This window comes from Gopherus flavomarginatus, chromosome 2 (assembly GCF_025201925.1).
Source record: "Gopherus flavomarginatus isolate rGopFla2 chromosome 2, rGopFla2.mat.asm, whole genome shotgun sequence".
In the NCBI taxonomy this organism is placed as follows: domain Eukaryota; kingdom Metazoa; phylum Chordata; order Testudines; family Testudinidae; genus Gopherus; species Gopherus flavomarginatus.
The window spans coordinates 90926747-90953157 of NC_066618.1; the positions used below are offsets into that span (position 1 = coordinate 90926747).

General features: G+C 45.9%; 1 protein-coding gene across 1 annotated transcript in view; it reads left to right on the forward strand.

The window, feature by feature from the left end:
- Positions 1-248: 248 nt before the first annotated feature.
- Positions 249-26411, forward strand: part of FKBP9 (FKBP prolyl isomerase 9) — a 39374-nt gene continuing 13211 nt past the window's right edge. The window contains exons 1-7 of the mRNA XM_050938010.1: positions 249-880; positions 4533-4678; positions 6039-6228; positions 7645-7790; positions 9228-9417; positions 13183-13328; positions 24089-24275. Coding sequence (XP_050793967.1) covers positions 627-880; positions 4533-4678; positions 6039-6228; positions 7645-7790; positions 9228-9417; positions 13183-13328; positions 24089-24275 — 1259 coding nt within the window. The 5' untranslated portion in view covers positions 249-626. The remainder of the gene's footprint in view (positions 881-4532; positions 4679-6038; positions 6229-7644; positions 7791-9227; positions 9418-13182; positions 13329-24088; positions 24276-26411) is intronic.

The window sequence follows — 26411 nt, forward strand, 5'->3', positions numbered from 1 at the left end:
AAATGTGGTCTAATACATTTGTAAAGAAATGGAGACAAATGAAGGTTGTGATCTCTGGTTCAACGTAATAGTTAAAAGTGTATGTTGGAGGAATTAAACCAAACCAAACCCTTGATCTAAAGCTTGAAAGAAGCAAAGGAACATGAGATGGGGAGAGCAACACTGCGCTGAACTCAGAATCAGCGCCACGTAGCACCATGTGCACCCAGCCTTTCACTTCTGAAGGGTCCTGGGGATGTGCTATGATGCCTCTTCCCCCTCCCTTTCCCCCGGGACTTTGATGCCTGGATTCCGGCCTGTTTCCAGGAGAGCAGCGGAACTTACGAACTACATGTAACAAAAAGAACGTGGGCTGGAGCGTAGCGCCCAGAACAGAACCCACCTACCCAGTAGCAAGAGCAGCGGTGCTCCGACCACCCCGCCCGCCTGGGCACCCCCACTCGGCTGCTGTCTCCTCCCTCTTGGAGGCAGAGGGGTGGGATTTTTTTTTTTTTTTCATCCACCACGTTTGCAAATTTTGCAGCAGCCCTGGGACAGGCCGCACGGCGCTTGGAGGCCGGGAATCGCTCGCAGGGCCTCTCGGATTCCCCCCACTCTCCGCCCTCCCTTCTTTTCCCTCTCGCGGCATGGCGGGCTTGGGGATGCTGCCCAGGCGGTGGAGGCACCGCTGCTGCTCGCTGCTGCTGCCCGCCCTGCTGGTGAGCTGGGTGGCGTGCCAGGCTCCGCCGGTGCCGGCCGGGGAGCAGCCCTGGGACAGGCAGGACGTGCACATCGAGCGCAGCTTCGTGCCGGAGCAGTGTGCGCGCACGGTGCGCAGCGGGGACTTCGTGCGCTACCACTACCACGGCACCTTCCCCGACGGCAGCAAGTTCGACTCCAGGTACGGCCCGGCCCGCCTGCGGCTGCCGGGACGGGACAGGAGCCGGGGGTGGGGGCCGCAGGGAGAGGAGCTGCCCCCTTCCGGGTGTTGGGTGTGGGGAGCTCAGCAGTAGATGGGGCAGCGGGTCTGAGGGGGGGAATGGCCCTTAGGAGTTTTCAGACAGGCTGGGGTGGGTAATGTTGGGGGGGGCTGTTGGGGGTGCCAGGAGATCAGGTGGGTTGTATTTTTTTGTTGGGGTTGAAGTGGGGGTGGGGGAGCCTTCAGACCCCAGGAATTCCCAGACAGAAACAGACCCAATGTCCATCTAGTCCAGTATCCTGGCTCTAACATTGGCCAGTATCAGATGCTTCCAAGAGAGGCACAAGAAGCAATCTACTTAGTGGGCAATTGTGAAATAAGCTCCCTGTAAGAGTTTCTCTCTCACCCTGCCTGAAGAAGTGGCTTTTTTACCCACAAAACCTTATGCCCAAATAAAGCTGTTGGTCTTTAAGGTGCCACTGGAAGTCCTCCCCCTTGTTCTCTCACCCCTGTCAGGCTTATTCTCTGAGGAGTCAGGGCTTATATCCTGTATAATTTCTCTCTCTCTCTCTCTCTCTCTCTCTCTCTCTCTGATAAAAGGTAGGCATTTGGAGAGCTCTAGGGAGAGTGTGGGGTTTTGGAGAAGGTGGTTTCCAGATGGGAGTGGGTTGTGGCTCCAGGGTTGCCTTGGAGGGGGCGATAGTTTTGGTTCATTTTTCCCCCATCCCCTGGGTCATATGAAATCATAAGTCCTTTTGCACTGCACAAAGGTGTGAAAGCCATGTGGAAATATGGGACTATTGTATAAACATATATTTTTAATGACAGGTTTCAGAATAGTCTGTATCCGCAAAAAGAACAGGAGTTACTTGTGGCACCTTAGAGACTAACACATTTATTTGATTATTTCTGGCTGAGGAAACGCCTGTGAAATGTGAAGCAGAAGAGACTATCCATCCCAAACACACACCCATCAGACGCTGTAGGCATGTACTCAGGGCAGCTGGCCCCTCCCGCTTCTATAGCTCCGATCAGTTTTTAGTGTGTGGATTTCATCAAAGCTCTTGCAGGCATGTTGCCTGAGGCTGGTAATCATACCCCAGCTTAAAGCATTGACATACCCCATGTGTTTATAAAAGCCCAGCACAATAGAGCCCCAAACCTGGCTAGGTCCTCTGGGTGCTATTTTAATAACTAGTAAGCAATATTGATGAAAACCAATAATCTATGTAGGAACATATATGACAGAAATAAATGTAGAAATTAATTGGGTCTATTTGTCTGTTATTCTGCTCTAATTTGTAGTTTACATTTTTGCGGTTTACTAATTTATAGTTTTAGAGTAATTTTAAAAAGTCAAAATCTGACACTGCATTAAGTTAGCAATTCTAGAAATTGAAGAGGTTTTTTTATTGTTGATTTGAAGACTTTTTTTCAAGGTGCTTACCATATAGGAGTTTAAAGTTTTGATTTGAATCAAATATATACTTACTGTTTGTTTATTTATTACAAAGTTTCTATTATGGTTCTTATAGCTGCTAGCTAGTTTTTTAAATTAAAGGTGCAAGAGAAGACTGCATTAATGAAATCAGAGCAAATATATTTGGGTAGTGATCTGAAATTGCTTTATAAAAGACCTCTGTAGCGTAAATAGAGACAGGCTTCGATGATGGATAATTGTCAGTTTTTTATTTAGCTTTCTGCTTCAGTGATGAAAACTTTCATGAAATTTGGAAGCTTTTCCTGTACAGCTCTTTCCAAGTTAGGTCTCTTTCCTACAAATCACTTTTATACAGAATTGAAAAATGTAATGCGGAAGTGACTGCTACATTCCATCTATTTTTAAAAAACAGAATTCATGCCATTGTGTTTCTTCTTCAAATATGTGTGTTTATTTCCATGCCCATATAAATAATTTGGAGTTTTAGGTCTGTCTTTAACTATAGAATATTGAAGAAATAAAAAAATGCCATCTGTGTAAACTGTCAGTAAAATTAGTCATGCAGACCTGTTTTGGTCTGGTATAGTTTTGCGCAGTTCCACTGTCGATATAAATATTTTTTTTAGATACTGTGGATTTATTTTTAATGCATAATACATTTGTGTGTTTTTCTATTTTTAAATTGATTCTTGACATATTCATGCATTCCCCAGTTGACAAAATACGACAAGTATGAATTTCTCACTTAGAATCTTTAACATATAAATTTAAAATCTTATTCATTGGGTGCTTGTAGATATAACAGCATTTGCTAGGAGCTTGTTTAAATTGTGTTTTCCAGCATAAGTTCTCTAGAAATGTCTGGGAAATACTGTTTGGTAGAAAGCGAATTATGTGTATCAAGTAATGTCTGCTTTAAGGAAAAGTTGTTGGCTATTGCAAAATGGTGGAGTCAACAGGGGGATCGCATTTACAAGCAGTTTAGGAAATCTAGGCCTTGGGCTATTAGGAGTCTCAGTGTGTTGTGGAAGTGATGTATGCAGGTCTCTGAAAGAAAAACCCTGACTATAACAATATCCACCTACTGGCTGGTTTTGAGAATGCTGCTTGCAGGCAGAAAGGAGGACAGCATTAAACAAAAAAAAGTTGCTCTTGTTACCTGAAGAAAATGACTTGAAGATGACAGAGGCTTTGCAGTGACAGGAGAGGGATGTAAGCACATATAGGATGGGGAATGTTTGAGACTTTATTGCCTTCCTGTTATGTCTGTTCACATTTTCTGTTAAAGAAAATTAAGTGCAACATTTATTTATTCAGATAAACTGAACTGAATTACCACATCAAAGAAAGTACATGGTATTGACTTTAATGTGGTTAAGCTTTTGCCACCCAGGCTTATACTGTCGTGAGGACTCTCTCATATTTCCAGTGCAGCTGTGACCATTTTATGGAAAACTTTATTATAATTCAAATGTACTCCAAACACTCATACATCATCCCATTGGAAGATAAGTTCCAGTATACGTCACAATGTTGGAACTGGCAAACTTGCTGTATAAATGTTTTTGATGTTCATCTAAGTTTTAATATCAAAGAACTGGGTGTGGAGGAGAAAAATTTAGCTAATTAGCACATCCTACAGTTAGCACCAAAAATAGTGCTCCCCCCTTCTCAGGAAAGATATAATAGTAGCAATGAAATTTCATGTTAATAAGGCTTCATTATTTTACACCATAGTATTACAGTGCACTTACTAGTATTTTTTGAAGTCTTATAAAATTAAACTACTCTTGTCATAATAAATGAACAAAATATATTATGTGGTACATTTTCCTTGCTTTTTAAAAACTGTTTAATTTGCTTCTTAGTTCAATAATTTTGGAATAGATCCTCTGGTCATTGGTGTGAATTAGCAAAATTCAGCTGTAGTCTGATTTTTTGTGTGAAGACACCTGTTACATCATTAGGAAGCATGTGTGAGGGATAACAGGCTGAGATTGCACAGGGGTCAAATGGAGGAGTAAAGTTTAGGAGATGCTTGCATTAGTTTTCTGGATTCCATAGCAGGTCTGTCTAAAGTTCTAACTAGGTGAGCTTGGAACAAGATAAAATTAAACTAGGACAAGAGAGAGACACAGAGCAGTTTGTAAATAACCCATTTATGTTTTTCTTTTTCTCCATCCCTCTCGTTAGCTATGACAGGGGTTCCACATTCAATGCGTTTGTGGGAAAAGGTCAGCTTATTGCAGGGATGGACAAAGCTCTGGTTGGAATGTGTGTGAACGAAAGACGTTTTGTGAAAATTCCACCCAAGCTTGCCTATGGGAGTGAAGGAGTTTGTAAGTACAGCGGCATGGCTATAAATAATTTGATTACATAGGATGTAGGAGATTTAATTAAATTGATAAAATCTGAAGTTACAAAAAATAATTGATGTTTTTTGGGTGGGTCATAGAGCAATTTTCAGATACCTGTCAGTGTTAAAGAATTAAAATACAAGGGCTTCACCAGTGAAGTCCAGGGCCAGTGCTATGGTAATAAGGCAACTTCACTCTGCAGACTTTGCTAGATACAAAGACAACACTGTATCACCTTGTTCCTGGGTCATATTTGTTTGGAAAGTTGTATCCACAACCATAAAGGCTAGGATTATTCTAAAAATGAGGGTTCAGCTTAAAAATTAAATTTTAATGAATTTTGTTTTTACACACTGTTTTTACAAGTAACACCTTTGTTTACCCTAACTGGAAAAGATTAAAGAGAGAGGCTTTGAACCTGCAATCCATTAAGCGTGAGCTTAACTTTTAAGCATGTAAACATTCCCTTTGGCTTCAGTGGGAGCACTCAGATACATTGTACTTGCAGGATCAGGGCCAAAATATTGTTCTCTATTTTTTCAGATTGCTCGACTAGCATATTTGACAACATAGTCAGTTTCTCCCTGTGTGGTTTTTCACACAAAAACAGGAGAGAGGAGAACCTTACGCGAACACCTGTCAGGGATGGTCTAGATAATAGTCCTGTCATGAGTGCAGGGGACTGGACTAGATGACTTTTTGAGGTCCCTTCCAGTCCTATGATTTAAATGGAAAAACAAAAATGTTGAAAAATCACAAATTGGCTGAAGACTCAGGGTTACTCTCTGAAGTGACTTAACTTTTTTAATTTTTACTGAGTGTCCTTATAACATTCGGTAGAATTTAATAAGTGAGCCCCCAGTTTCCTCAAGGAAAGCTGCTTACTCACTGCTCATGTGTAAAATTTTCAAGTCCCAAATGGAGGAGAATAGTCTAGGAGTATCAAACAGTTACTTGGAGCTTGATCTTATAACGTGTTAAGTGCCCTCATCTGTAGCAAAGGCAGAGTTCTGGCAGAGTTCACAGGGGGTTGAGGAGCTCAGCAAAATTCTGGATTGGGTGTTTACCAAAGATTTAATTTTGTTGCCTCCTGTGTTATCCTGGAGGTGTAATTATAACTTCATATATTTACTAAATGGCTGTAAAGTATAAAGGTATAAAATTGTGAATAAGTATAAAGCTGTTGTTGGTTACCTTCTTTTGAAAATTTCTTTGTGGGTGGGAGACGTGTGACGCTCTCAGTGGCCCAAGTAAAGTTAAATGATGATATATTAGTTTGGTACCCTGTGAAAAGGTGGGTAGCATGATAATGATTTTAACTTTTTTTCTTGTTTGTTTGCAGCTGGTGTAATCCCCCCAAATGCAGTGCTTCATTTTGATGTACTTCTGATAGATCTCTGGAATTCTGAAGATGAGGTTCAAATTCAAACTTATATGAAGCCTGAAAAATGTACTCGGACAATCCAGGTGTCTGACTTTGTAAGATACCATTACAATGGAACTTTCTTGGATGGGACTCTGTTTGACTCAAGGTAAGGTGTTAATTCTTTTCTGTGGATTTTTTTTTTTATATATCTGTTCTGGGCTACTTAAAGGAAGCTTTTTTCCTCTCTTTTTCCAAGTGGATAATATAACTAATGTTAATTACTACACTGTGAAACAAAGAGAAAGGAGCTTGCAAGACTATTGAAGTAGCTTGGCTTCATAAGAGTTATACACACCTGTCTAGGGGTTTATATGAATGTAGTACTGGCTCAAACCAGTAAAAGTGAGATCTTATTACTCCATGCACATTAGGCAGCTTCTCTCCCTTTCACTCTCCATGCCGACAGTATTCTATAATAAAATAAATGAATAGGTTTTGTAACAATTTTAATATTGATATTTATATGTGATGCTAGTTTTATGTATAAAACTGTACAGAGTTGTTAAAGAAAATAAAGTATCTCCATTTCTAAAATTCCTCAGTGGGCAGGCAGCCTGTGTACTTCACTGGGGTTTCATGGAGGGTATTATTTTATTAATAATCAGAGTTCATGTTGGGACATCATGCTTAGTGAGAATCAGAGACCATGGAAGTTGAGTAATATTTTGTCAGTAACTGTGTCTTCTTTTAGGTTAGTTCTTTGGAACTTTAAAAATGGGGTTAGCCTGGTCAAGGTCTTCTGGTTTTTAAACTACCCTTTTGGGAAGCCTTCCAATGTGTGTTGCCTTCCAACAGAGGATTGCCTGGAATATTGGCAGAACTTTGTGTGAAGCTTTTGCAGTGACTGCCAGGAAGTCTCTGGCCAGTGCAATTAATCCCATGCTTTCAAGAGCCAAACCTGTTTTTCTGAAAAATGAAAGAGAAATTTGTAAGACATTGGCAGCACAAAAATCTAGGCTATTCATAAATTGTTTTGATTAGTAAATTTAAGGCTTCCACTGAAGCTATTTTTAGTGTTTTCTAGAGCACTTGCTTGTATTTGGATGTACCAGCATCTTCTACAGGATCAAATGTGTGTGATTCTTCCCTTCTAAAGGCTTGTACTACTAATGCTGAAATATAACAGAGGGTAAAATATTCACAGGTGCCTAAATCCTACATAGAAAACTCAATGAAGCACTTAGGCTCCTAAATCTGAGATTAGCCTTCTAAATCACTTCTGAAAAAGAACTTTAAGCTTCTAAATCATTTAGGCACTTTGGAAAATGTTACCCAGAATGTCTCCATTAGCTCAAGTTGTAGATGCCTGTGTTTTTTGGAACAGAAGGTTGTAAATTGTATTCCTTGTGCCAAGTGTGAAGTGAGCTCTGGCAACTCATTGTGATGCTTTGTGTGTGTGTGTGTGTGCGCGTGTGTGTGTGGTGGTGGGGGCTTTTGGTTATTTATTTTTTCCTTTTTTTTTTTTTTTTTTTTGATTAGCTCTGTGATGCTAGCTTTTTCTTTTAATTTTTTTAATTTTTAGCCACAATCGGATGAAAACTTATGACACATATGTGGGAATTGGATGGCTGATTCCTGGGATGGACAAGGGACTCCTAGGAATGTGTGTAGGAGAAAAGCGCATTATCACAATACCTCCTTACCTAGCATATGGAGAAGAAGGAGATGGTAAAAGCACCCTCTTCCCTCCCCAAACTCCATTTTCTAACACAAATCTTTGCATTATATAGTTAGCATTGTGAAAGCACCATTATTTCAAATTATGGATGGATGGAAAATAATTTTCAAAAGTAATTCAGGATGTGGCTTATCAGCAAAGTGCAGGTATTTTTCTTTCATAAATATTAGGTTGGTTTATTGACAGATGAGTGCTTAGCATTGACTTAATTGTAATATATAACATGCTGAAGTTGAATTTCTTTGCAGGTAATTTTTCTATGAAGAATAAATTCCATATGCTTTTTAAACTGGAAGTCAAGTGCTTCCTTATTTCTTCTAGACAACTGCCACAGCAATTTGACTTCTCTTAAATGGAAAGTCATCTTAGAGTTCCCAGTTTCTGTTTATTTCTTGTTGCTAGTCTCACTAACAGTCCATCAGTAGGCTGTTTCCTGGACCCCACTCACACATATCTGAGCCATGTTTGTGAATCCATGCCCATCATTGATGGTAAAGAGCCATCAGTGTTACTTCACAATATATCCCAGATCAGATCTGGAATTGCCATCCTGGATCAGACCTAGGGTCTTTCTTAAACAGCATCCTGTCGCTGGCAGGGACCAGATACTTCAAAGGAAGAGGCAAGAATGCTGTAGTAGGCAGATATGGGGCACCTGTCTCTCCCCATTAGGTCTCATCCTGATCCTGAATATTAAGAAATGAGGTTTAATATCCCTTCCTTGATTTTATCATCATGAATTGTGATAACTCTGGATATTCTTATTATCCATATAAATATCCAATCTTTCTTTGAATCTTGCTTGACTTCAACGACTTCCTGTGACAGTGAGTTCCACAGTCTAATTATGCATTGTGTGAATAAGTATTTCCTTTTGTCAATGTTGAATTTGCCGCTTTTAATTTCATCGAGTGAACTCTTTTCCTTGTCTTATGGGACACGAGGAACAGAAGTTCTGGTATACCTTCTCTATCCCATTTGTTATATATGCCCTCAAAAGTATGATGGAAATGCTCACTAATTCAGAGGCCCTGGTCAGATGCACACATGGTACATAAACTGCTGTTGTCTTTAATTGGAGAGACCAGTGTTTTGGATGACTGGATGTTATCACAATGGGTTCAGTATAAATATACCTAGAATAAATAAAATAATGAAATTCAAAGAATTAGAGAACAACACCCCTCCCCCCGGTGGAGCGTTGGATCGATGACTGAAAGCAGATTTGGCTATGTGATTGGGGTTGGGAGGGGCATAATTCTGCAGTGCCCCCCCTTTTTTTTTCTTAATTCATTGTCCTAATAGCCAAATCTGCTATCTGGGATGTGAAAACAAAAATAATATCATTAAAAGGTTGATCAAAAAGTTGAATTCTTTCTAGAACTATTGCTCTGACTTAATTCCTTCTTCCCCCATCTCACATGTAGGTAAAGAGATTCCTGGTCAGGCTTCTCTGGTTTTTGATGTGGCTCTACTAGATCTTCATAACCCAAAAGATGGCATCACTATTGAGAACCAACAAGTGCCTGAATCCTGTGAGCGAAAAAGCCAGACTGGGGACTTTCTCAGATATCACTATAATGGCACACTGCTGGATGGCACATTATTTGATTCCAGGTAACTAGACTACTAGACATTATACGGATAGAGTGCTGGACTGGGACTCAGGGGACCTGGGTTCTATTTCTGGCTCTGGCCTGCTGGGTGACCTTGGGCAAATCACTTCCTCCTCTCTGTGCCTCAGTTTTCTCCATTTGTAAAATGAGGATAATACTGGCCTCCTTTGTAAAGCACTTTCAGCTCTGATGATGAAAAGCAGTATACAAGAGCTAACTATTAATACCAGTCTACATGTGTACAGTTTACAGCAGAGGTCACAGCCTTTCAGAAGTGGTGTGCCGTGTCTTCATGTAGTCACTCTAAATTAAAGTTTTGTGTGCCAGTAATACATTTTAATGTCTTAGAAGGTCTCTCTTTATAAGTCTATAATATATAACTAAACTATTGTATGTAAAGTAAATAAGGTTTTTTAAAATGTTTAAGAAGCTTCATTTAAAATTAAATTTAGAATGCAGAGCCCCCCGGACCGGTGGCCAGGACCTGGGCAGTGAGTGCCACTGAAAATCAGCTCACATGCCTCCTTCGGCACACGTGCCATAGGTTGCCTACCCCTGGTATACTGTGTGTGTGTGTGTGTGTGTGTGTGTGTGTGTGTGTGTGTGTGTACACACACACACACAATATGGCTTCTTATAATGCTGTCATAGTGAGTAGGAATGCTCTGGAATTCTTCCCGTTTCCCATCCGTTTGTAAAGCGTGTGGGACTTGAGTTTCAGGTGATAGTTAGGATTGGGAGCGGGGAGAGTGTATCTCTTTATCAGAAATAATTCAAAACTTGGAGCATGTCAGTGGGATTAAGAGTTGTTGTTCATGCTTTGTATTGCAGTATTGCTTAAAACACCACCTGAGGTTAGGGCCCACGGGACTAGGTGCACTGTATACACATAGTAGAAGACAGCCCTTGCCTCAAAAAGCTTACACTCTAAACAGATAAGACTGACAAAGGATGGAAGAAAAAATTATCCCCATTTTACAGTTGGAGAATTGAGGCACAGAGATTAAGTGACTTGCTCAAGATTACATGAGAAGTCTTTGGCAGAGCCGGGAATTGAACCCACATCTTAATCCTACTCCTGTGCCTTAATCACAAGAGCATCCTACTTCCCTACTTGAAAACTCTCCATCTTGCAGAATCAGGTCCTTAAAAAATACTAAATCAATAACAAATCTCTCTGTGATGAAGGAAGAAAGGACATAAGTATGGGTCCGTTCAAAATTAGATTATTCTGCGTGTCTAGGAACACTTCAATCTATGAAGCCATATGGTGAAAAATGTGTGCAATGTTATCTTCTTATCAAGAAGATGAAAGATGGCAGATGGAATTCCACGTTGATAAATGCCAAGTAATGAACATTGGAAAACATAATTCCAACTATACATATAAAATGATGGGGGTCTAAATTAGATGTTACCACTCAAGAAAGATCTTGGAGTCATTATGGACGGTTCTCTGAAAACATCCACTCAATGTGCAGTGGCAGTCAAAAAAGCAAACAGTGTTGGGAATCATTAAGAAAGGGATAGATAATAAGACAGAAAATATCATATTGCCTCTATAGAAATCCATGGTACATGCACATCTTGAATACTGTTTGCAGATGTGGTCGCCCCATCTCAAAAAAGATGCTTTGGAATTGGAAAAGGTTCAAAGAGTAACAAAAATGAACGGCTGCCATATGAGAAGAGATTAATAAGACTGGGACTTTTCATCTTGGAGAAGAGATGACTAAGGGGAGATATGATATGATCATGACTGGTGTGGAGAAAGTAACTAAGGAAGTGTTATTTACTCCTTCTCATGACATAAGAACTAGGGGTCACCAAATGAAATTAATAGTCAGCAGATTTTAAAATAAACACAAGGAAGTATATTTTCACACAACACACAGTCACCCTGTGGAACTCCTTGCCAGAGGATGTTGTGAAGGCCAAGACTATAAAAAGATTCCAAACAATTAGATAAGTTCTTGGAGGATAGGTCCATCAGTGGCTATTAGCTAGGATGGATGGGGATGGGGTCCCTAGCTTCTGTTTGCCACCTGGGAATGGGTGACAGGGGATGGATCATTTGATTTTCTGTTCATTCCCTCTGGGGCACCTGGTATTGGCCACTGTCGGAAGGCAGGATACTGGGCTAGATGGACTTATGTCTTAAGATGGACTTAAGAACTTATGGCACAAACAGCTAAAAATGGCAATGAAACCATTGTAGAATAAATAGAGCAATACTACTTTATGCTTCTATGGCTTCTGTAATCTGATCTCAAAGTGCTTTCCAAACATAGTATTAATTTATCTATATTAATAGAATTATAGGCTATCTACTTTACAGTAAGTAAACTGAGGTACAGAGAGATTCAGAGTCATAGTTAGTGACAGAGATGCAAATAGAATGCCAAAGCCCTGCGTTGCGTATTCCACTGGGGACTACACTATAGAGTTCAAGCATAGCATAGGAACAGTGTTACCTGTCAAATTTTTCTCCTCTTATAAAAATGTAAACTGATGTCTCAACTTTTCTGTAATAACTCAGTTTTTGAAAATTTCCTTCGCATGTATATCTTGGTAATTGTGAATAAATAGTGAGAGATGCTGTGTAACCCCATGCATCAGAATAATTGTACATCATGTTAAAGAGCTGACAAATGTTAGTTATAAAATTTATTCATTAAAATAGCATGCATTCTTACAATGCCACTCCTCTAACTTCCTGCAGAAGTTACATGTTAAGACAATATCTAACGTGTAATTAGTCATCCAAAAGGAGCCAGCCCGGGGGACTTTTCCCACTGGCATAGGGAATGTGTCAGGAGTGAGGCTGGGGGTAGGAGATGTGTGTTAATGATCTACACCCATTCTGGGCAATTCTAAGTTGTAGGGCTACTCACAGGCAACCCAGCTAGAGTTGCCTAAATTACACCGGCGGCTGCACTGCCGTCCAGAATCCCAGGGCCATTATGGTGTCTTAACACCAGTTCTGCGCTTCCTCCCTTGGGCTGTGCATGTACTTGGCCTCCAAGAGGTGCAGCACGCAATAGCATCTTTTGTGGTAGATTTATTCTCTTTAGTAACAGATGTTGGTCCAAATGCTTGGGATTGGCCTTTTGATGCTTGGCCAATAGTTTAGGAGGGAGGGATATTACCTGCATTTCCTTGTTGGAACTTATTCAGCTCTCCATTTCTCTAGTAGATGATTCAGGTGGCAGTCACCCAGATATTCATTGCCGTTGCTACAAAATGAGACAGTATGAGGGATGTCTGGTGAAAATGAATCCGGTGCCTTATTTATAAAAACTGATTAAAGCAGTGCTTGAACTGAGGGGGAGAAAACTGTTACTTTTAACAACATTTAATTTCATTTAGTTTTATATACATAAGGGGAGAAATCTAGGGAGGTAATTCTTGACTTTTTGTATCCTGCAGAGATGTTGTTGCAAAAGAGTTTGTTCCACAGCCAGAGTTCCTCAGTATTGGTTTAACCATCATAAGTAATAGAACTTGCACCTGTGACTGGCTAAACATTATGGGCCAGATTCACTGCTACATGATGGCTGCTTTGTGCCGCTACAGTGATAGAACACAGTCATGTATCTGGATTTAACTGGTTTAAAAAGAATGCTAAAGTTACACAACAATTTGAAAAACTACAATCACGAAGTAGGAAAAGGAAACATACATGTGTGTAAGTTTGCTATAGTACTAGGTAAGTTACAAAACTGCTGATATTGATAGTGTCACTAAAGCAAAATATTTTCTATAGCTATTCCCGGAACCATACATATGACACCTACATTGGGAAAGGTTATGTGATCGCAGGGATGGATGAAGGTTTGCTTGGGGTATGCATTGGGGAAAAGAGAAGAATAATAATTCCACCTCATCTTGGATATGGAGAAGAAGGAAGAGGTGAGCTCAGTTTTTATTTCAGTACAGTCTTTCATAGGAAGCACTGCGTCCTTTGTTCTTCAGAGCAATTAAAACTAGCTAATCTCTGAAGTGTTTATCCTTCTCTTTCGGTATTCAAAAGGCGTGTATATTAATATAGTACTCAAAGGGTGTAAAAGTGGCAGATTTAGGCCCAGAGTCTTCAAAAAGTTTTTAGTTAGCTAGATATGATTATACACAGTCTCAGTTGTCTGACTGTAGGTGGGGACACGAAAATTATTTGGATAATCTATGGTTTAGACAAATGGGTTACTGGGGCCAGGAGTCTGCGAGTTTATAAACTCTGCAGTGAGAGCCTGTTTCCTATAGATTTCAATAAATTTGTGTATGCTAAAGGACTTTTGTATGTTAAGTTTTCTTCCCCATTCTTTCCACAGTCACAAGTTTTGTGGACACCTAAGCTGCCACTGTAAACAGTGGATGCATGACATACAATTAACATTTCTGTTACAGGGTTAGGCCAGATAGATACAAGAGAGTGTTCCTTTTGAGAACTCAGACGTGGGCGAGCGCTAGAGTGCGTCTAGCGTGCCTCCTGGAACAGCTGCGTGATAGCTACTTCCCCATGGCCTCCTCCCAACACCACCTTTATCCTCACCACAGGACCTTTCTCCTGGTGTCTGATAATGCTTGTACTCCTCAGTCTTCCAGCAATATGTCTTCTCACTCTCAGTGCCTCATGCCTCACTCCCAGTTCCTTGCATGCACACCACAAACTGAAGTGAGGTCCTTTTTAACTCAGGTGCCCTGATTAGCCAGCATGACCTAATTGATTCTAGCAGTTTCTTCTTAATTGGCTCCAGGTGTGCTAATTAGCCTGCCTGCCCTACTTAGTTCCAGCAAGTTCCTGCTTGTTCTGGAACTGCCCCTGTTACTGTACCCAGGGAACAAGGGACGTATTTGTTCTGAAGGCTGAGACACCTGTTTTCCACTCTTTCGAGGCCATCCTTCTGGCCAGTTACCCCCCTAGCGGCGGCGGCTGCTGCTGTGGTGGGGACCCTGCTGGTGTGACCCTCAAAGGGGAGCGCGAGGCCTCACTTTTTCCATCATTTATGAAGCCTCCCTTGGCTGGGTTGCTGTTGCCCTTGCTGCTGCTGGAGAGCTGTTACTGCTGCTGGACCTGAGGAGGGAGTAGAGGAGGCCTTGTTTTGTGGAGGGGGTTTGTAACATTCATGCTTCTTTGGTGGTAGGTGCCTTTGCTGTGGGGAGCTGGGGGAGTGGCCTGGAGCCCTCCCCCTAGTCCATCAGCTCCTCTACTGCCACCACCACCGTCCATTCCACCTGCCTTCTGGCTCTGTTCTCTGCTCCCTGGCCCAGCAGTTTGCTCTGCATTTCTAACCATCCAGAGGAAGTAGCGGCAGTGAGCAGGCATTTGTTTTTCAGATGCCCATAGGTGCTCGTTTCCTTTCCCTCCCCTGCTGCATTCGGCCAGGGGGCCCCTGTCATGGTACAATTCCCCACTCTGAACCTTAGCGTCCAAAAGATGGGGTACCAGCATGAATTCCTCTAAGCTCAATTACCAGCTTAGAACCTGTAGCGCTGCCACCAACCAGGAATTCCAGTGCCTGGTACACTCTGGTTCCCCCAAAACCTTGCCCGGGGACCTCCAAGACCCAGATCCTCTGGATCTTAACACAAGGAAAGTAAATCCTTTCCCCCACCGTTGCCTCTCCCAGACTTCCCCTCCCTGGGTTATCCTGGAAGATCACTGTGATTCAAACTCCTTGAATCTTTAAACAGAGAGGACAATTCACCTTCCTCCCTCCTTCTCTCTTCCCCTCCCAGATTCTCCCTGAGAGAGACAGTAATCCTAACACACAGAGAATTTAGCCTCTCTCTACCCCTTCCCTTTCTCCCCACCAATTCCCTGGTGAATCCAGACCCAGTCCCCTGGGGTCTCACCAGAATAAAAAAACAATCAGGTTCTTAAACAAGAAAAGCTTTTAATTAAAGAGAGAAAAAACAGTAAAAATTATCTTTGTAAATTTAAAATGGAATAGGTACAGGGTCTTTTAGCTATAGACACTGGGAATACCCTCCCAGCCTAAGCACACAAGTACAAATTAAAATCTTTTCAGCAAAATACCAATTTGAACTCCTTCCAGCCAAATACACATTTGCAAATAAAGAAAACAAACATAAGCCTAACTCGCTTTATCTACCTAGTACTCACTATTCTGAACTTATAAGAGCCTGTATCAGAGAGATTGGAGAGAAACCTGGTTGCAAGTCTGAGCCCCCAGAGTGAACAACAACCAAAACTAACAGCACAGCACAAAAACTTCCCTCCCTCAAGATTTGAAAGTATCCTGTCCTCTGATTGGTCCTCTGGTCAGGTGACAGCCAGGCTTACTGAACTTGTTAACCCTTTACAGTCAAAGAGATATAAAGTACTTCTGTGCTATTAACTTTCTTATCTGTTTGACAGCCCCCTTTTCCTCGTCCACTGCCCTGCTTTTGCAGCTGCTTGCCCTCTTTCCCTTTGCTGCTTGCCCTGCCCGTCCCCCTTCTAGCCGCCCTGTTTGCTCTGGTTTACCCTCTTTTGTTGTTTGGTGCTTGATTAGTTTGTTTGTCCTGCCCTTGCCCTGCGGTGCAGGTGTGATTGACAGCCCCATTTCCCCCTCTTTGGTTTGGTTGTTTTTGAACCTACCCTGCTCTTTGTTGCATGCCTGAGGCACACCTGATTTGGCCCTCACCTTCATTTCCTCCCCCCCCCCCGAGCTTCTTGCCCTCCCTCCCGGTCTGCCCTTACTGCCTGCGAGTCCACGTTCCATTGTTGGCATTTGAGATCCCCCCCACACCCTTTTTTTCCTCATTGATTCCTTCACTGATGGACACTCCTCTATGATGTCTTAGTTTTCACTTCCTTTCCTTAGTGCAGTCGGGGAAGCCACTTTTCTTCATCTTGTGCTGGGAGTTGTTCCTTGTCTCTCTCTGTCCTTTTTCTGTGGGTTCCCCTCCACCCTGCTTTCAGCTTCCCTGCAGGTCCCTTTCAGTGCCCCTCCACTTGCAATGGCAGCCTTGACTGCCACTGCCAGGTTATCTGTCAGCCCTGTTAGTGAGGGACCGGTGGCAGTGGGCGTGGATAGGGACTCCCGAGACTCTTGCTGCTGCCGCGACCTCTGCTGCCTCCACTTCTGAGATCGCTCCCTCGGCCGGTGGCAAGGGCCAGAGGATGAAAAAGGGCAAGAGCCACGCTCGGAAGGTGAAACCTCCCATGGCGATGGATCCCTCTCCCGCTGCGGCCCTGTCAATGGCTGCAGCCTCCCCTTCTCCCTTACCCGTTGTTCTCTCCACCAGCCCTGGGGGTGCCGCTTCCTCAGCCCCCACAGTGTAAGCCCAAGTGGCTGCCGCCCCTCTGCTCACCGCCTTGCTGTCCGCTCCAGCCGCCTCCCGGAATACCATTCCCGGTGGCCGGGGCCCCTTTCTCACCCTCACCAGGGAGCACAGGATGCATTGGTTCCTGGTGTTGGCCTCTCCCCACGTAGAAACCTACGTGCAGGCATTAGTGCGGGTGATGGGGCCCACGGCTGTGGTGGCGGCTTGTAAGATTTTTGGGAAGGTGGTGTTCTTCCTGGCGTCAGAAGCTGCTGTCCAGGAGGCGATGGAGAGGGGCTTGGCGGTGGGGGGCGTTCACGTCCCCCTTGAGCCTTTGGGGAACCTGGGCGTATGGGTGGTGGTCTCCTCTGTTCCTCCTTTCTTCCCCAGTGCCACCCTTTTTCCATCCCTCTCCACCCTGGGGAAGCCCCTGTCCATCCTCAGCCCCCTTCCGTTGGGCTATAAGGACCCCGCCCTCCACTATGTTTTGTCGTTCTGCCGGCAGGTGCAGGTTCAAGTGCTGCCGGCGGCATGTGACGGAGTGGCTCTGGAGGGGTCCTTTCTGATGCCCCATTGATGGGCCCAGTACCGGGTTTACTATTCCTCAGGGAGGTCTGGTGCTTCCTCTGCCAGGTGGTGGGACACGTCTGGAGGGACTGCCCCAGCTCGAAGAGGCATCTGGGACCCCTGATACCCGAAAGGGTGTCAGCTCTACCATCGCTGGCAGCTCTGATTGCCCGGACCCTGGGGTTGCCCCTCCTCCATCTGTGACTGCTGTCAACTCCACTCAGGTCTCGGGGGTGGGCCCAGCACCCTCCCTTGTTGGCGAGGGGGAAGGGACTCCCTGTAAAACTATGAAGGGGGGCCGCTGATGCTGGGCTTTCTGTTGACTCCCCTGCTGTTGTTCATCATTTGGAGTTGGCCAAGGTTGCTGCAGCCGTGGACATGGGTAGTACTGTCTCTCCTATGTAGCCCCTCTCTGAGGGGGTTATGGAAGGTGTCCCTCCTGCCGCTTTGCCATCTGTGTCCCCTGTAGGTGCCAAAGTGGCTACTGCCCCGGCTGCTGTTGAGGGGGACCTCATAGAGGTGGGTGGGGATTTTACCTCTATTTTTGATGAGATTGGGGCCCTAGGTTTGACTTTGACCACCGAGCATGTGGATACCCCCCTGTCAGAGGGCCTGTTTTGGCACTGTACTGCCCAGGAGCTGCACCAGAGTTTCTGGCACCCTAGCTGGGGGACGGCATTTTGTGCGCTCCCCACAGGGCGCATGGGAGCTTCCGGTTCCACTCCTATTGCGCCGCTGAAGAAGGACCCTCCGCTGAAATTACGCAGGCAACAGCGGCAGTCATTGAGCTGCTCAGTTGCCTGCCGCTATTTTCCACGGCACATCGGTAGAAGGTCCTCCTTCGGTGGCGCGATAGGAGTGGAACCGGAAGCTCCCGTGTGCCCTGTGAGGAACGCACAAAATGCTGCCCCCCGAATCCTGGCACCCTAGACAACCGCCTATAGTCGCCTAATGGAAGCGCTGGCCCTGGCACCGCCCCAGGATCTGACCATCTGCTCAGCTGCGATTGGTAATCCGGCCGACACCGCCGTGCCCATCGAGCTGATGGCTGATGCTGAAAGTCCAGGCTCTGAGCCTATGGGTGCTCTACCTTATGAGTTGGGGCCACAGCCCTCCCCCCCCGAGTGCTGTAATTGTGGGAGCCTCGTTCAATGGGGCACCTAAGCCTGGTGCTGTCGGGGCACCCCAATCCCTTGTTGCCCCTTGGCTCATGGTGTCGGGTCTAGAGGCACCATGTCCCAGTGGCTCTGCTGCCCGAGCCCCTGATTTCGTCCTTCCCCACCCTGGCCCTATTTCTGTCCTAGATTTGTGTTCTGTTCCTGTCCTTAACCTTTATTCCTTCTGTCCTGTTGCTGCCACTCCCAGGGTTGCCTCATTTTTCTTTTTATGAGGGCCACTGGGATGCGATGATTCACCCCCCCCGGCCCATCCTGGGCTGCAGTTCTCCCTCTGCCACTGTCCCTAGGGCTGAGTGCTGAGTCAAGCAGCGCAGCACCAGAGGGACAGGCGCCTCAGCGGGGATCTGATCCCTGCTTGCCCGTCTTGATAGGCCACGGAGTGGGCAGGGGGGTCCAGTCAGGGGACACCCCGGGGTCTGTGATCCCGGTTCCTGCCACGCTGTGGAATGAGATGCGCTGTTCCTTGGAGGACACTCGTGGCTCCATGAACAGAGTGCATCTCGCTCTTCAGCGCTGGGGCGATTTCCATCTTGTTCTCCAGACCGTAAGGGCCATTTTTTGGGGAGAGCAAAGGGACCAGGAAGTGGGATGCTGCGGCTTACCAGTGGACCCGCAGCTTCCATGACGCCCTGATGGCTTTTGGGGTTAGTCACGGTTTGCTGCGGGGTGTAATGGGAATCGCTAACGCCCCTGTCCTTGAGGATCATCCCCAGCCCTCCTTACGTTGCCGTCCATCTTTGCCACTTTAAACACCCGGGGCTGTAGGCTGGGTCTCCGCAGGTGCCAGGTGCTCTCCTTCCTTTGGGAGGAGGGGTACTCGGTTATTTTCCTGCAGGAGACCCACATGGACACAGCCTCCAAAGTGAGCTGGTGGTTGGAGTGGGGGGGAAAGGGTCTATTTTAGCCACTTTTCTGCCGTCAGGCCGGGGTGGCGACCCTTTTTTCCCACCTACAGCCTGAGATGCTGGGGTTTACCGAGGTCATGCTGGGTCGCCTGCTGCACCTCCAGGCTTGGATGGAAGGGCTGACACTGCATCTTGTCAACACCTATGCCCTGACATCCGGCCCGGAGTATGTGTGTTTCTTCCAGCAGGTGTCCGCCTTCGTCGGCTCTTTGGATCATCACAAGTGCCTGGTCCTGGGCAGAGAGTCAACTGCACCCTTAAGGAGCGGGACCTCACAGGGACTGAAATGAGTCTGGCCACCACAGGTGTCCTCAGGGAGATTGTAGTTCATCACTCCCTGGTGGATGTCTGACACGACCACCACCCACATGATGACTGTATGTTCACTTATGTCTGGGTGGGGGAACAACGGTTGAGCCACTTGCAGTTGGATCACATTTATTTTTCTCGCTGTCATCTTTCACGGGCCCACTCCTCCAGCGTTCGGCCAGCCCCGTTCTCGGATCACCATTTGGTGGCCATGGCGGCCTCTCTTTCTTCAGACAGGCTGGGGCTGGCCTACTGGCATTACAATAACAGTCTGCTGGAGAATGAAGGCTTTGTGGCGTCCTCCCGGGAGTTCTAGCTGGCCTGGCAGGAACACAGGCATGCCTTTCCCTCAGCACAGCGGTGGTGGGACTTGAGGAAGGTGCGTGCCCGGCTCTTCTGCCGTAGCCACACCCCGGGCGCCAGCTGGTGGAGGGATGTGGTGATAGAGCAGTTGGAGCAGCAGGTTTTAGAGCTGGAGAGGCATCCGGCTGCCAGCTCTGAGAATCCACCCCTCTGTGGAGCGTACCGGGAGGAGCTCCAGGCCCTTGAAGATCTTTGGGCCCGGGGCGCCTTTGTTCGATCCCACATCCATCTTCTGCGGGAGATGGATCATGGCTCCCACTGCTTCTATGCCCTGGAGAAGAAGAGGGGGGCAAAAAAGCACATCCTCTGCCTTTTGGTGGTGGACAGTGCCCCCCTCACAGATCCAGTGTAGATGTATGAGAGGGCCAGGGCCTTCTACATTGGTCTTTTCTCCTGGGATCCAACTGATGCTGATGCCTCCGGAGTGCTTTGGGATGGATTCCCAACGGTCAGCACGGGTGACTGAGACCGGCTGGAGCTGCCTCTCACTCTGGCTGAGTTCTCGGAAGCCCTCCGTCGAGTTCTACCGCATATTTTGGGACATCCTTGGCTTGGACCTTGCTACTTTCTGGGCCGAGTCTTTGAAGAGCGGGGTCCTCTCTCTATTGTGCAGGTGAGTGGTGATTACCTTGCTGCCGAAAAAGAGGGACCTTCATGATCTCCAGAATTGGTATCCTATCTCGCTCCTCAGCACAGACTATAAGGACATGGCGAAGGCCATCTCGCTGCGGCTGTGGTCTGTGCTGGCGGCTGAGGTTCATCCAGACCAGACCTACACCGTCCCAAGCTGTACCGATAATCTTTATCTGGTCCGGGATCTCTTGGAGCTTGGGTGTAGGGATGGTCTGTCATTCGCCCTCCTGTCCCTGGATCAGGAGAAAGAGTTCAACCAGATGGACCATGGGTATCTCCTGGGCACTCTGCAGGCATTTGGCTTTGGGCCCCAGCTTGTGAGGTTTCTCCAGGTGCTGTACGCCTCCGCAGAGTGTTTGGTCAGGCTCAACAGGACCCTGACTGCACCTGTCAGCTTTGGGCGAGTGGTGCGTCAAGGCTGCCCACCGTTGGGTCAGGTGTACACTGTGGCTGTTGAGCCTTTCCTTTGTCTCCTTCACATGAGGTTGATGGGGTTGGTGCTGCATGAGCCAGAGGTGTGGCTGGTCCTGGCAGCGTATGCTGACGACGTGCTTCTTGTGGTCCAGGACCTGGATGACCTGGTGCGGATGGAGGCTTGTCAAGCTGTTTGTTCAGCGTCCTCCTCCGCCTGGGTCAACTGGGTCAAGAGCTCTGGCCTGGTGGCCAGGGCTGGGTGGTGGGTGAGCTCCCCCCCACCCACGCTTCAGGCCATCTGGTGGAGCGCAGGACTGCTGCTCTATCTTGGTGTTTACTTCTCTGCCACGCATCCATCTCAACCGGAGAACTGGCACGGTTTAGAGGGCAGGGTAACTGGCTGGTTGTGGGGCTGGACAGGACTGCTCTTGTGCCTCTCCCTCTGGGGAAGAGTGCTGGTGCTCAACCAACTGGTCCTGTCAATGCTCTGGTGCTGACTCAACACCCTGTGCCCGTCCCCAGTGTCCTGGCCAATCTCCAGAGGCTGGTTCTGGAGTTTTCTGGCTGGGACTGCACTGGGTCTCTGCAGGGGTTCTCCATCTCCCCCTGGAGGAGGGAGGACAGGGCCTGACGATGTGTATGCACACACAGGTCCATGTCTTCTGTCTCCAGGCCCTGCAGAGACTCCTTTATAGTACAGATGGCTTGGCATGGAGCATATTGGCGCACGCCTTCCTCTGTCGCCTGCAAGGGCTCCAATATGACCGGCAGCTCTTTTTTCTCCATCCGAGAGGTCTTCCACGAGACCTCTCCGAGCTGCTGGTCTTCTACCAGGACCTACTGTGAACCCGGTTTCAGCGACCAGGTCCTTTGTGGCCACCAAGGGGGTAGATCTCCTTGCAGAGCCCCTGCTACACAATCTTCATCTTCATGTGCAGGTGGCGGAGTCCCCCTTGGTGTGCCGGAGATTAGCCCTGGTGGGAGTCACCAAGATCAGAGACCTCCTGGACTACGACCTGGGGGGTTGGGTGGATTCCCAGGTGCTCGGTTAGCACATAGGGGCTCTCCACCCTTATGACCCCCTGGCGCGTACTCCGGGAGGTGGAGGCAGCCCTGCCTCCTGTGGCTCGGTTTTTCCTTGTGCGGGTCCTGTGAGAGGGTGCACCACGTCAGCCCCTCACTCCAGGCCCTCCGGATCTTTCCATCGGCTCCTGCCCTGTGAGCCTTCCCAGCCTCCCCCTCCTCGTTCCTCAAGCCGGCTGCATGCAGTGCAGCCGGTTTGTTTCCAAACCATGCCAAGGCACCATCTCTACGTGCTTGTGCTGCACACGCTTCATTACTGCACCGTCATGTCCCACCCTGATACCAAATGGCCTTTTACCAGCAGTGGAGGGTGGGGAACCCTGGTGGGCCAGTTTATATTCCATCTTAGTCTCGCAGCCTGCCGGGGATATCAGCTGGCAGCTCCTCCACGGAGCCATGAGCATGGGTGTGTACTTGGCACGGTTTACCTCTGTCCCTGAAGCCTGTCCCTTTTGTGGCGTGAGGGAGACCCTGGCGCACATGTATCTTCAGTGCGCCAGGCTGCAGCCCCTTTTCTGGCTCCTCCAGAACCTCTTATTGAGGTTCTGACTGCACTTCTCCCCGCACTTGTTTATTTATGCACATCCAATTCGAGGCCCCACTAAGTCGCGGGACCACCTCGTCAACCTCCTCCTAGCCGTGGCCAAGGTGGCCATTTGTAACACCAGGGAGGGGAGGTTGGCGGAGGTGGGGGTGTGGGCAGGGGCCTGCGACTATGGGGCTGTTTGTTTTTCTCATTCTTTTATCCATTCACATATCCAGGCAGAGTTCCTCTGGGCAGCATCCGCCAGATCTCTTGACTGTGTTTGAGGAGCAGTGGGCGCTGTCTGGGGCTCTCTGCTTGGTGTCCCCTTCTGGTTCCCTAGTTTTGGCCCTTTGACCCCCACGCCTGTTGTCCCCCGAACTCAGTTGGGTTCTGGGTTTAGTAGCTCTTCCCTAGGGTGGGGGAGGGGCTTTTTAGCAGTGGGCTCACCCACGTCCCAGTTCTCAATAGGAACACTCTCCTGTATCCATCTGACCTGACCCTGTCACAATTCCTTTGTGAAAACTTACTCGCCTCTAGGAAGGGTATTGCTAGAGTGTGATTGTCAATTTCTCTAGTCAATTGCAGTTGTGTGCTTGTGTTTTAAAAAGCTTTTTCCAGTACATAAACCATTATTTTCCATTAATAACATTTTAAAGAAATATTTAATTTTTGTGACAACATTTCACTGTGCTAATTGGGAATTGGGCTTATAGCAAAGAAACCCATTGGTGGTTGTGGAGGCATCTATCACTGTTGGTAACATAATCACACAATACTTTGTGAGAAAAAGCACGTACTTGTCAAGATTTTTCAAGCAGTTTGACCCCTTTTCTGCTGCTATTCAGTTGCCAGTGTGTGGTGGAAGTGTTGATGTTCTGTTACCAAATCACTATTAAAGCAGCAAAATTGTATGTGAGGTACCAGTCAAGTGGCTAAGTTAGTCACAGGAAATGTAAACTTCCAGCTTCACTGTGCTATTAGATTTCAGAGTAGCAACTATCCGAAGAAGTGAGCTGTAGCCCATGAAAGCTTACGCTGAAATACATTTGTTAGTCTCTAAGGTGCCACAAACACTCCTGTTCTTTCACTGTGCTATTAAAAATTCAAAGTAGAGTGCATAGTTCTGAAACCTTGAGTGATGGAAATGTTTTCCTTAATTCTTGAACTGACTGCTAATATAGTACTTTTCATTGGTGTCCTTTGCCTTTTAAGTGTCTTTCATTGGAAGCATCTTGTATCTATGTTGTTGTTGTGTGCAGAGGTGACTCAGTGCTTTAATCCTGAGAAATGTAAACTGAAACAAAGCACAAAATCACTCAGTAGAAGACTCAACATTTTATATATCCTCACTGTGTGCAGTATGAAGTCAATATGTACCTGTGTAGGTGCTGTTTGTTTCTCCTTATATGATTGCTTACTATTTAGGAAAGATTCCAGGATCTGCAGTACTGGTTTTTGACATCCATGTGATTGACTTCCATAACCCTTTGGACTCTGTCAACATTACAACTCATTACAAACCTTCCAATTGCACAGTATTGAGTAAGAAAGGAGATTACTTGAAGTACCACTACAACGCCTCACTTCTGGATGGCACATTGTTAGAATCAACGTAAGTATGTCACTTGGCATATGAAATATTCTATGTAACTATGAAAGCGAGGGTCAAAATGAATAGCACACAAAGCAGTTAGGATATTCAAAAGGAAAAAGGTTGACAGTGATGTTAAAATATTCATGTTAATATGGGACTAATTTATTTTTCCTGTCAATATTTATAAAATCTTTGCATATAGGAAAAAATGGGGAGAGAGCAACCAAAGGGAGAGAGTTGGGGACAGCAGAAATAGGGATGTGAGAGAGGAACACAGAAATTGTCACCACGATGATGAACAAGATACACATGAATTAGGATGTTTCATTAGATTCTGTTGCAGCTGAGATCTTCATAGAGAAACTGTTGATTGGTTGGATTGTGATCGTGTTTGTGTTGGGTCATTTTGGGGGACAAAGGGGTTCTGATAATGTTTACTTCCTGCCTACTGAAGACATTAGGAGTGTAAATGGAGGCAAAAAGCTGTTGGCAACCCTGGGCTCCTTTGTTCAAAAGTCAGCTGAATCTCTTTGCTGTGCTGATCCTTCTTGACTGGTTTTGTTTCCTTGTTGTGACATAAAATAGATTATTTTAGATGAACCACATTTTGGATTGAGCTGAAGTAAATTCAGACAGTGTTTGCTATGACTGAATAAATTCTCCTGTTCTGTTTTTGGGTCTGTGCACATCTCATGTTTTTGAATAATATTAGTACTGTTAAATTTACCTTATTTGTATTTTATTTGGGAGGTGAGGTAGGGAAGGACTACGTTATGTTCTCTTAAAAAACAAACAAAACAAAAAACCAAAAATCAAAAAACCCACCAGAAATAGTCCATAGTTTTCATGATAACTTGTACTGCTGAATCTCTCTCTGGATATTTATATGGCTACCATGACCATAGTATCTCAGCACCCACATCTTTAATGCATTTATCCCCACAACATCTCTGAAGTAGAGAAGTGTTCTTATTCCCATTTTAGAGATGGAAGACTGAGGCATAGAGCGGATAAGTGACTTGCTCAAGGTCACACAAGAAGTCTGTGGTGAGGCAGGGACTTGAAACCTCTGTCACAGTTCAGGGCAACTGCACCTGTATTTTCCCTCAGTGGTTCTGCAAGAGCACCCACTTGCAGGCTTCCAGCACTCTAGCCATTGCCTCTCTTGGGTGGAGATCTATGTCTGTCTCCTTCCTGACCCAGGTATTTCCAGGCTGAACAGTTAGTTCCCTGCTTTCATTATGTTATTCCCAGCAAAAGACAGTCTGCCTAAGCAGACCTGCGTCCTTCCTCTTCAAAGACTGATAACCGTGTGATTGCCCACTGTTAAGTTACCACACAGCTCTTTCTATGCAAACTTATTTATTCTTAGGGCAGTAGTATTACGGAGAACATATTAAACACTGTAAAAGAACCTACATGCATGCTAATAAGTTTACTAGATTCTCTCTCTACCCCCAATCTCCACAAGGGCTCTGGCCCTTTTCAGTTCTTTTGAGCCCGACCCTAAGAATTGGGATCATCCATGGACCTGAGGTCCTGCCCATTTTCTGGATCAGAACGAAGTCCCCGAATGTGTTTAAAACCAGGCTGTTTAAACAAAAGTCCTTTCTTTGTCTTTTGGTCGCTGGAGAAGCCAGAGTGGGTCTCTGAACTGTCCTCCTGTAACAGGTGATCAGCACAGCAAAGGTCCCCTCCTTAGGGTGAAGCTGTATAGGCTGAGTCAGAAGGTGGGGGCTTGCAATACCCTTCCGTCTCCTCCCCCCCCCCGCCCCAATGCTTCCCAGGAATTCCACTCTTATACACGCTGCCCCACAAGATCAATTGTCTCTGCTGTATTGTTTAGCACAGTCTTTTAAAGTTCACCTTGTCTCCCAGAGATTGCATTAAATCCTCATTTCACCTAAAGAGGTGTTCCATATAACCCCACAATAGCACACAAACATTTGCATTTTCAATACAATGGATCCTAAAGATATTAAACGTAATTCAGTAAGGTTTAACTTAATTCCATAATGTTTGCCCAGGATTGTTGGGGTTTCCCCTGAGGACCCCTTGCACTCAAGTCCTCAAGAACTCAGTTTTGTCACTCAGATTTCCATTATTTGGCATACAGCAAAGCTACGCTCAGTTGATCAGACTCAAGCACAGTGG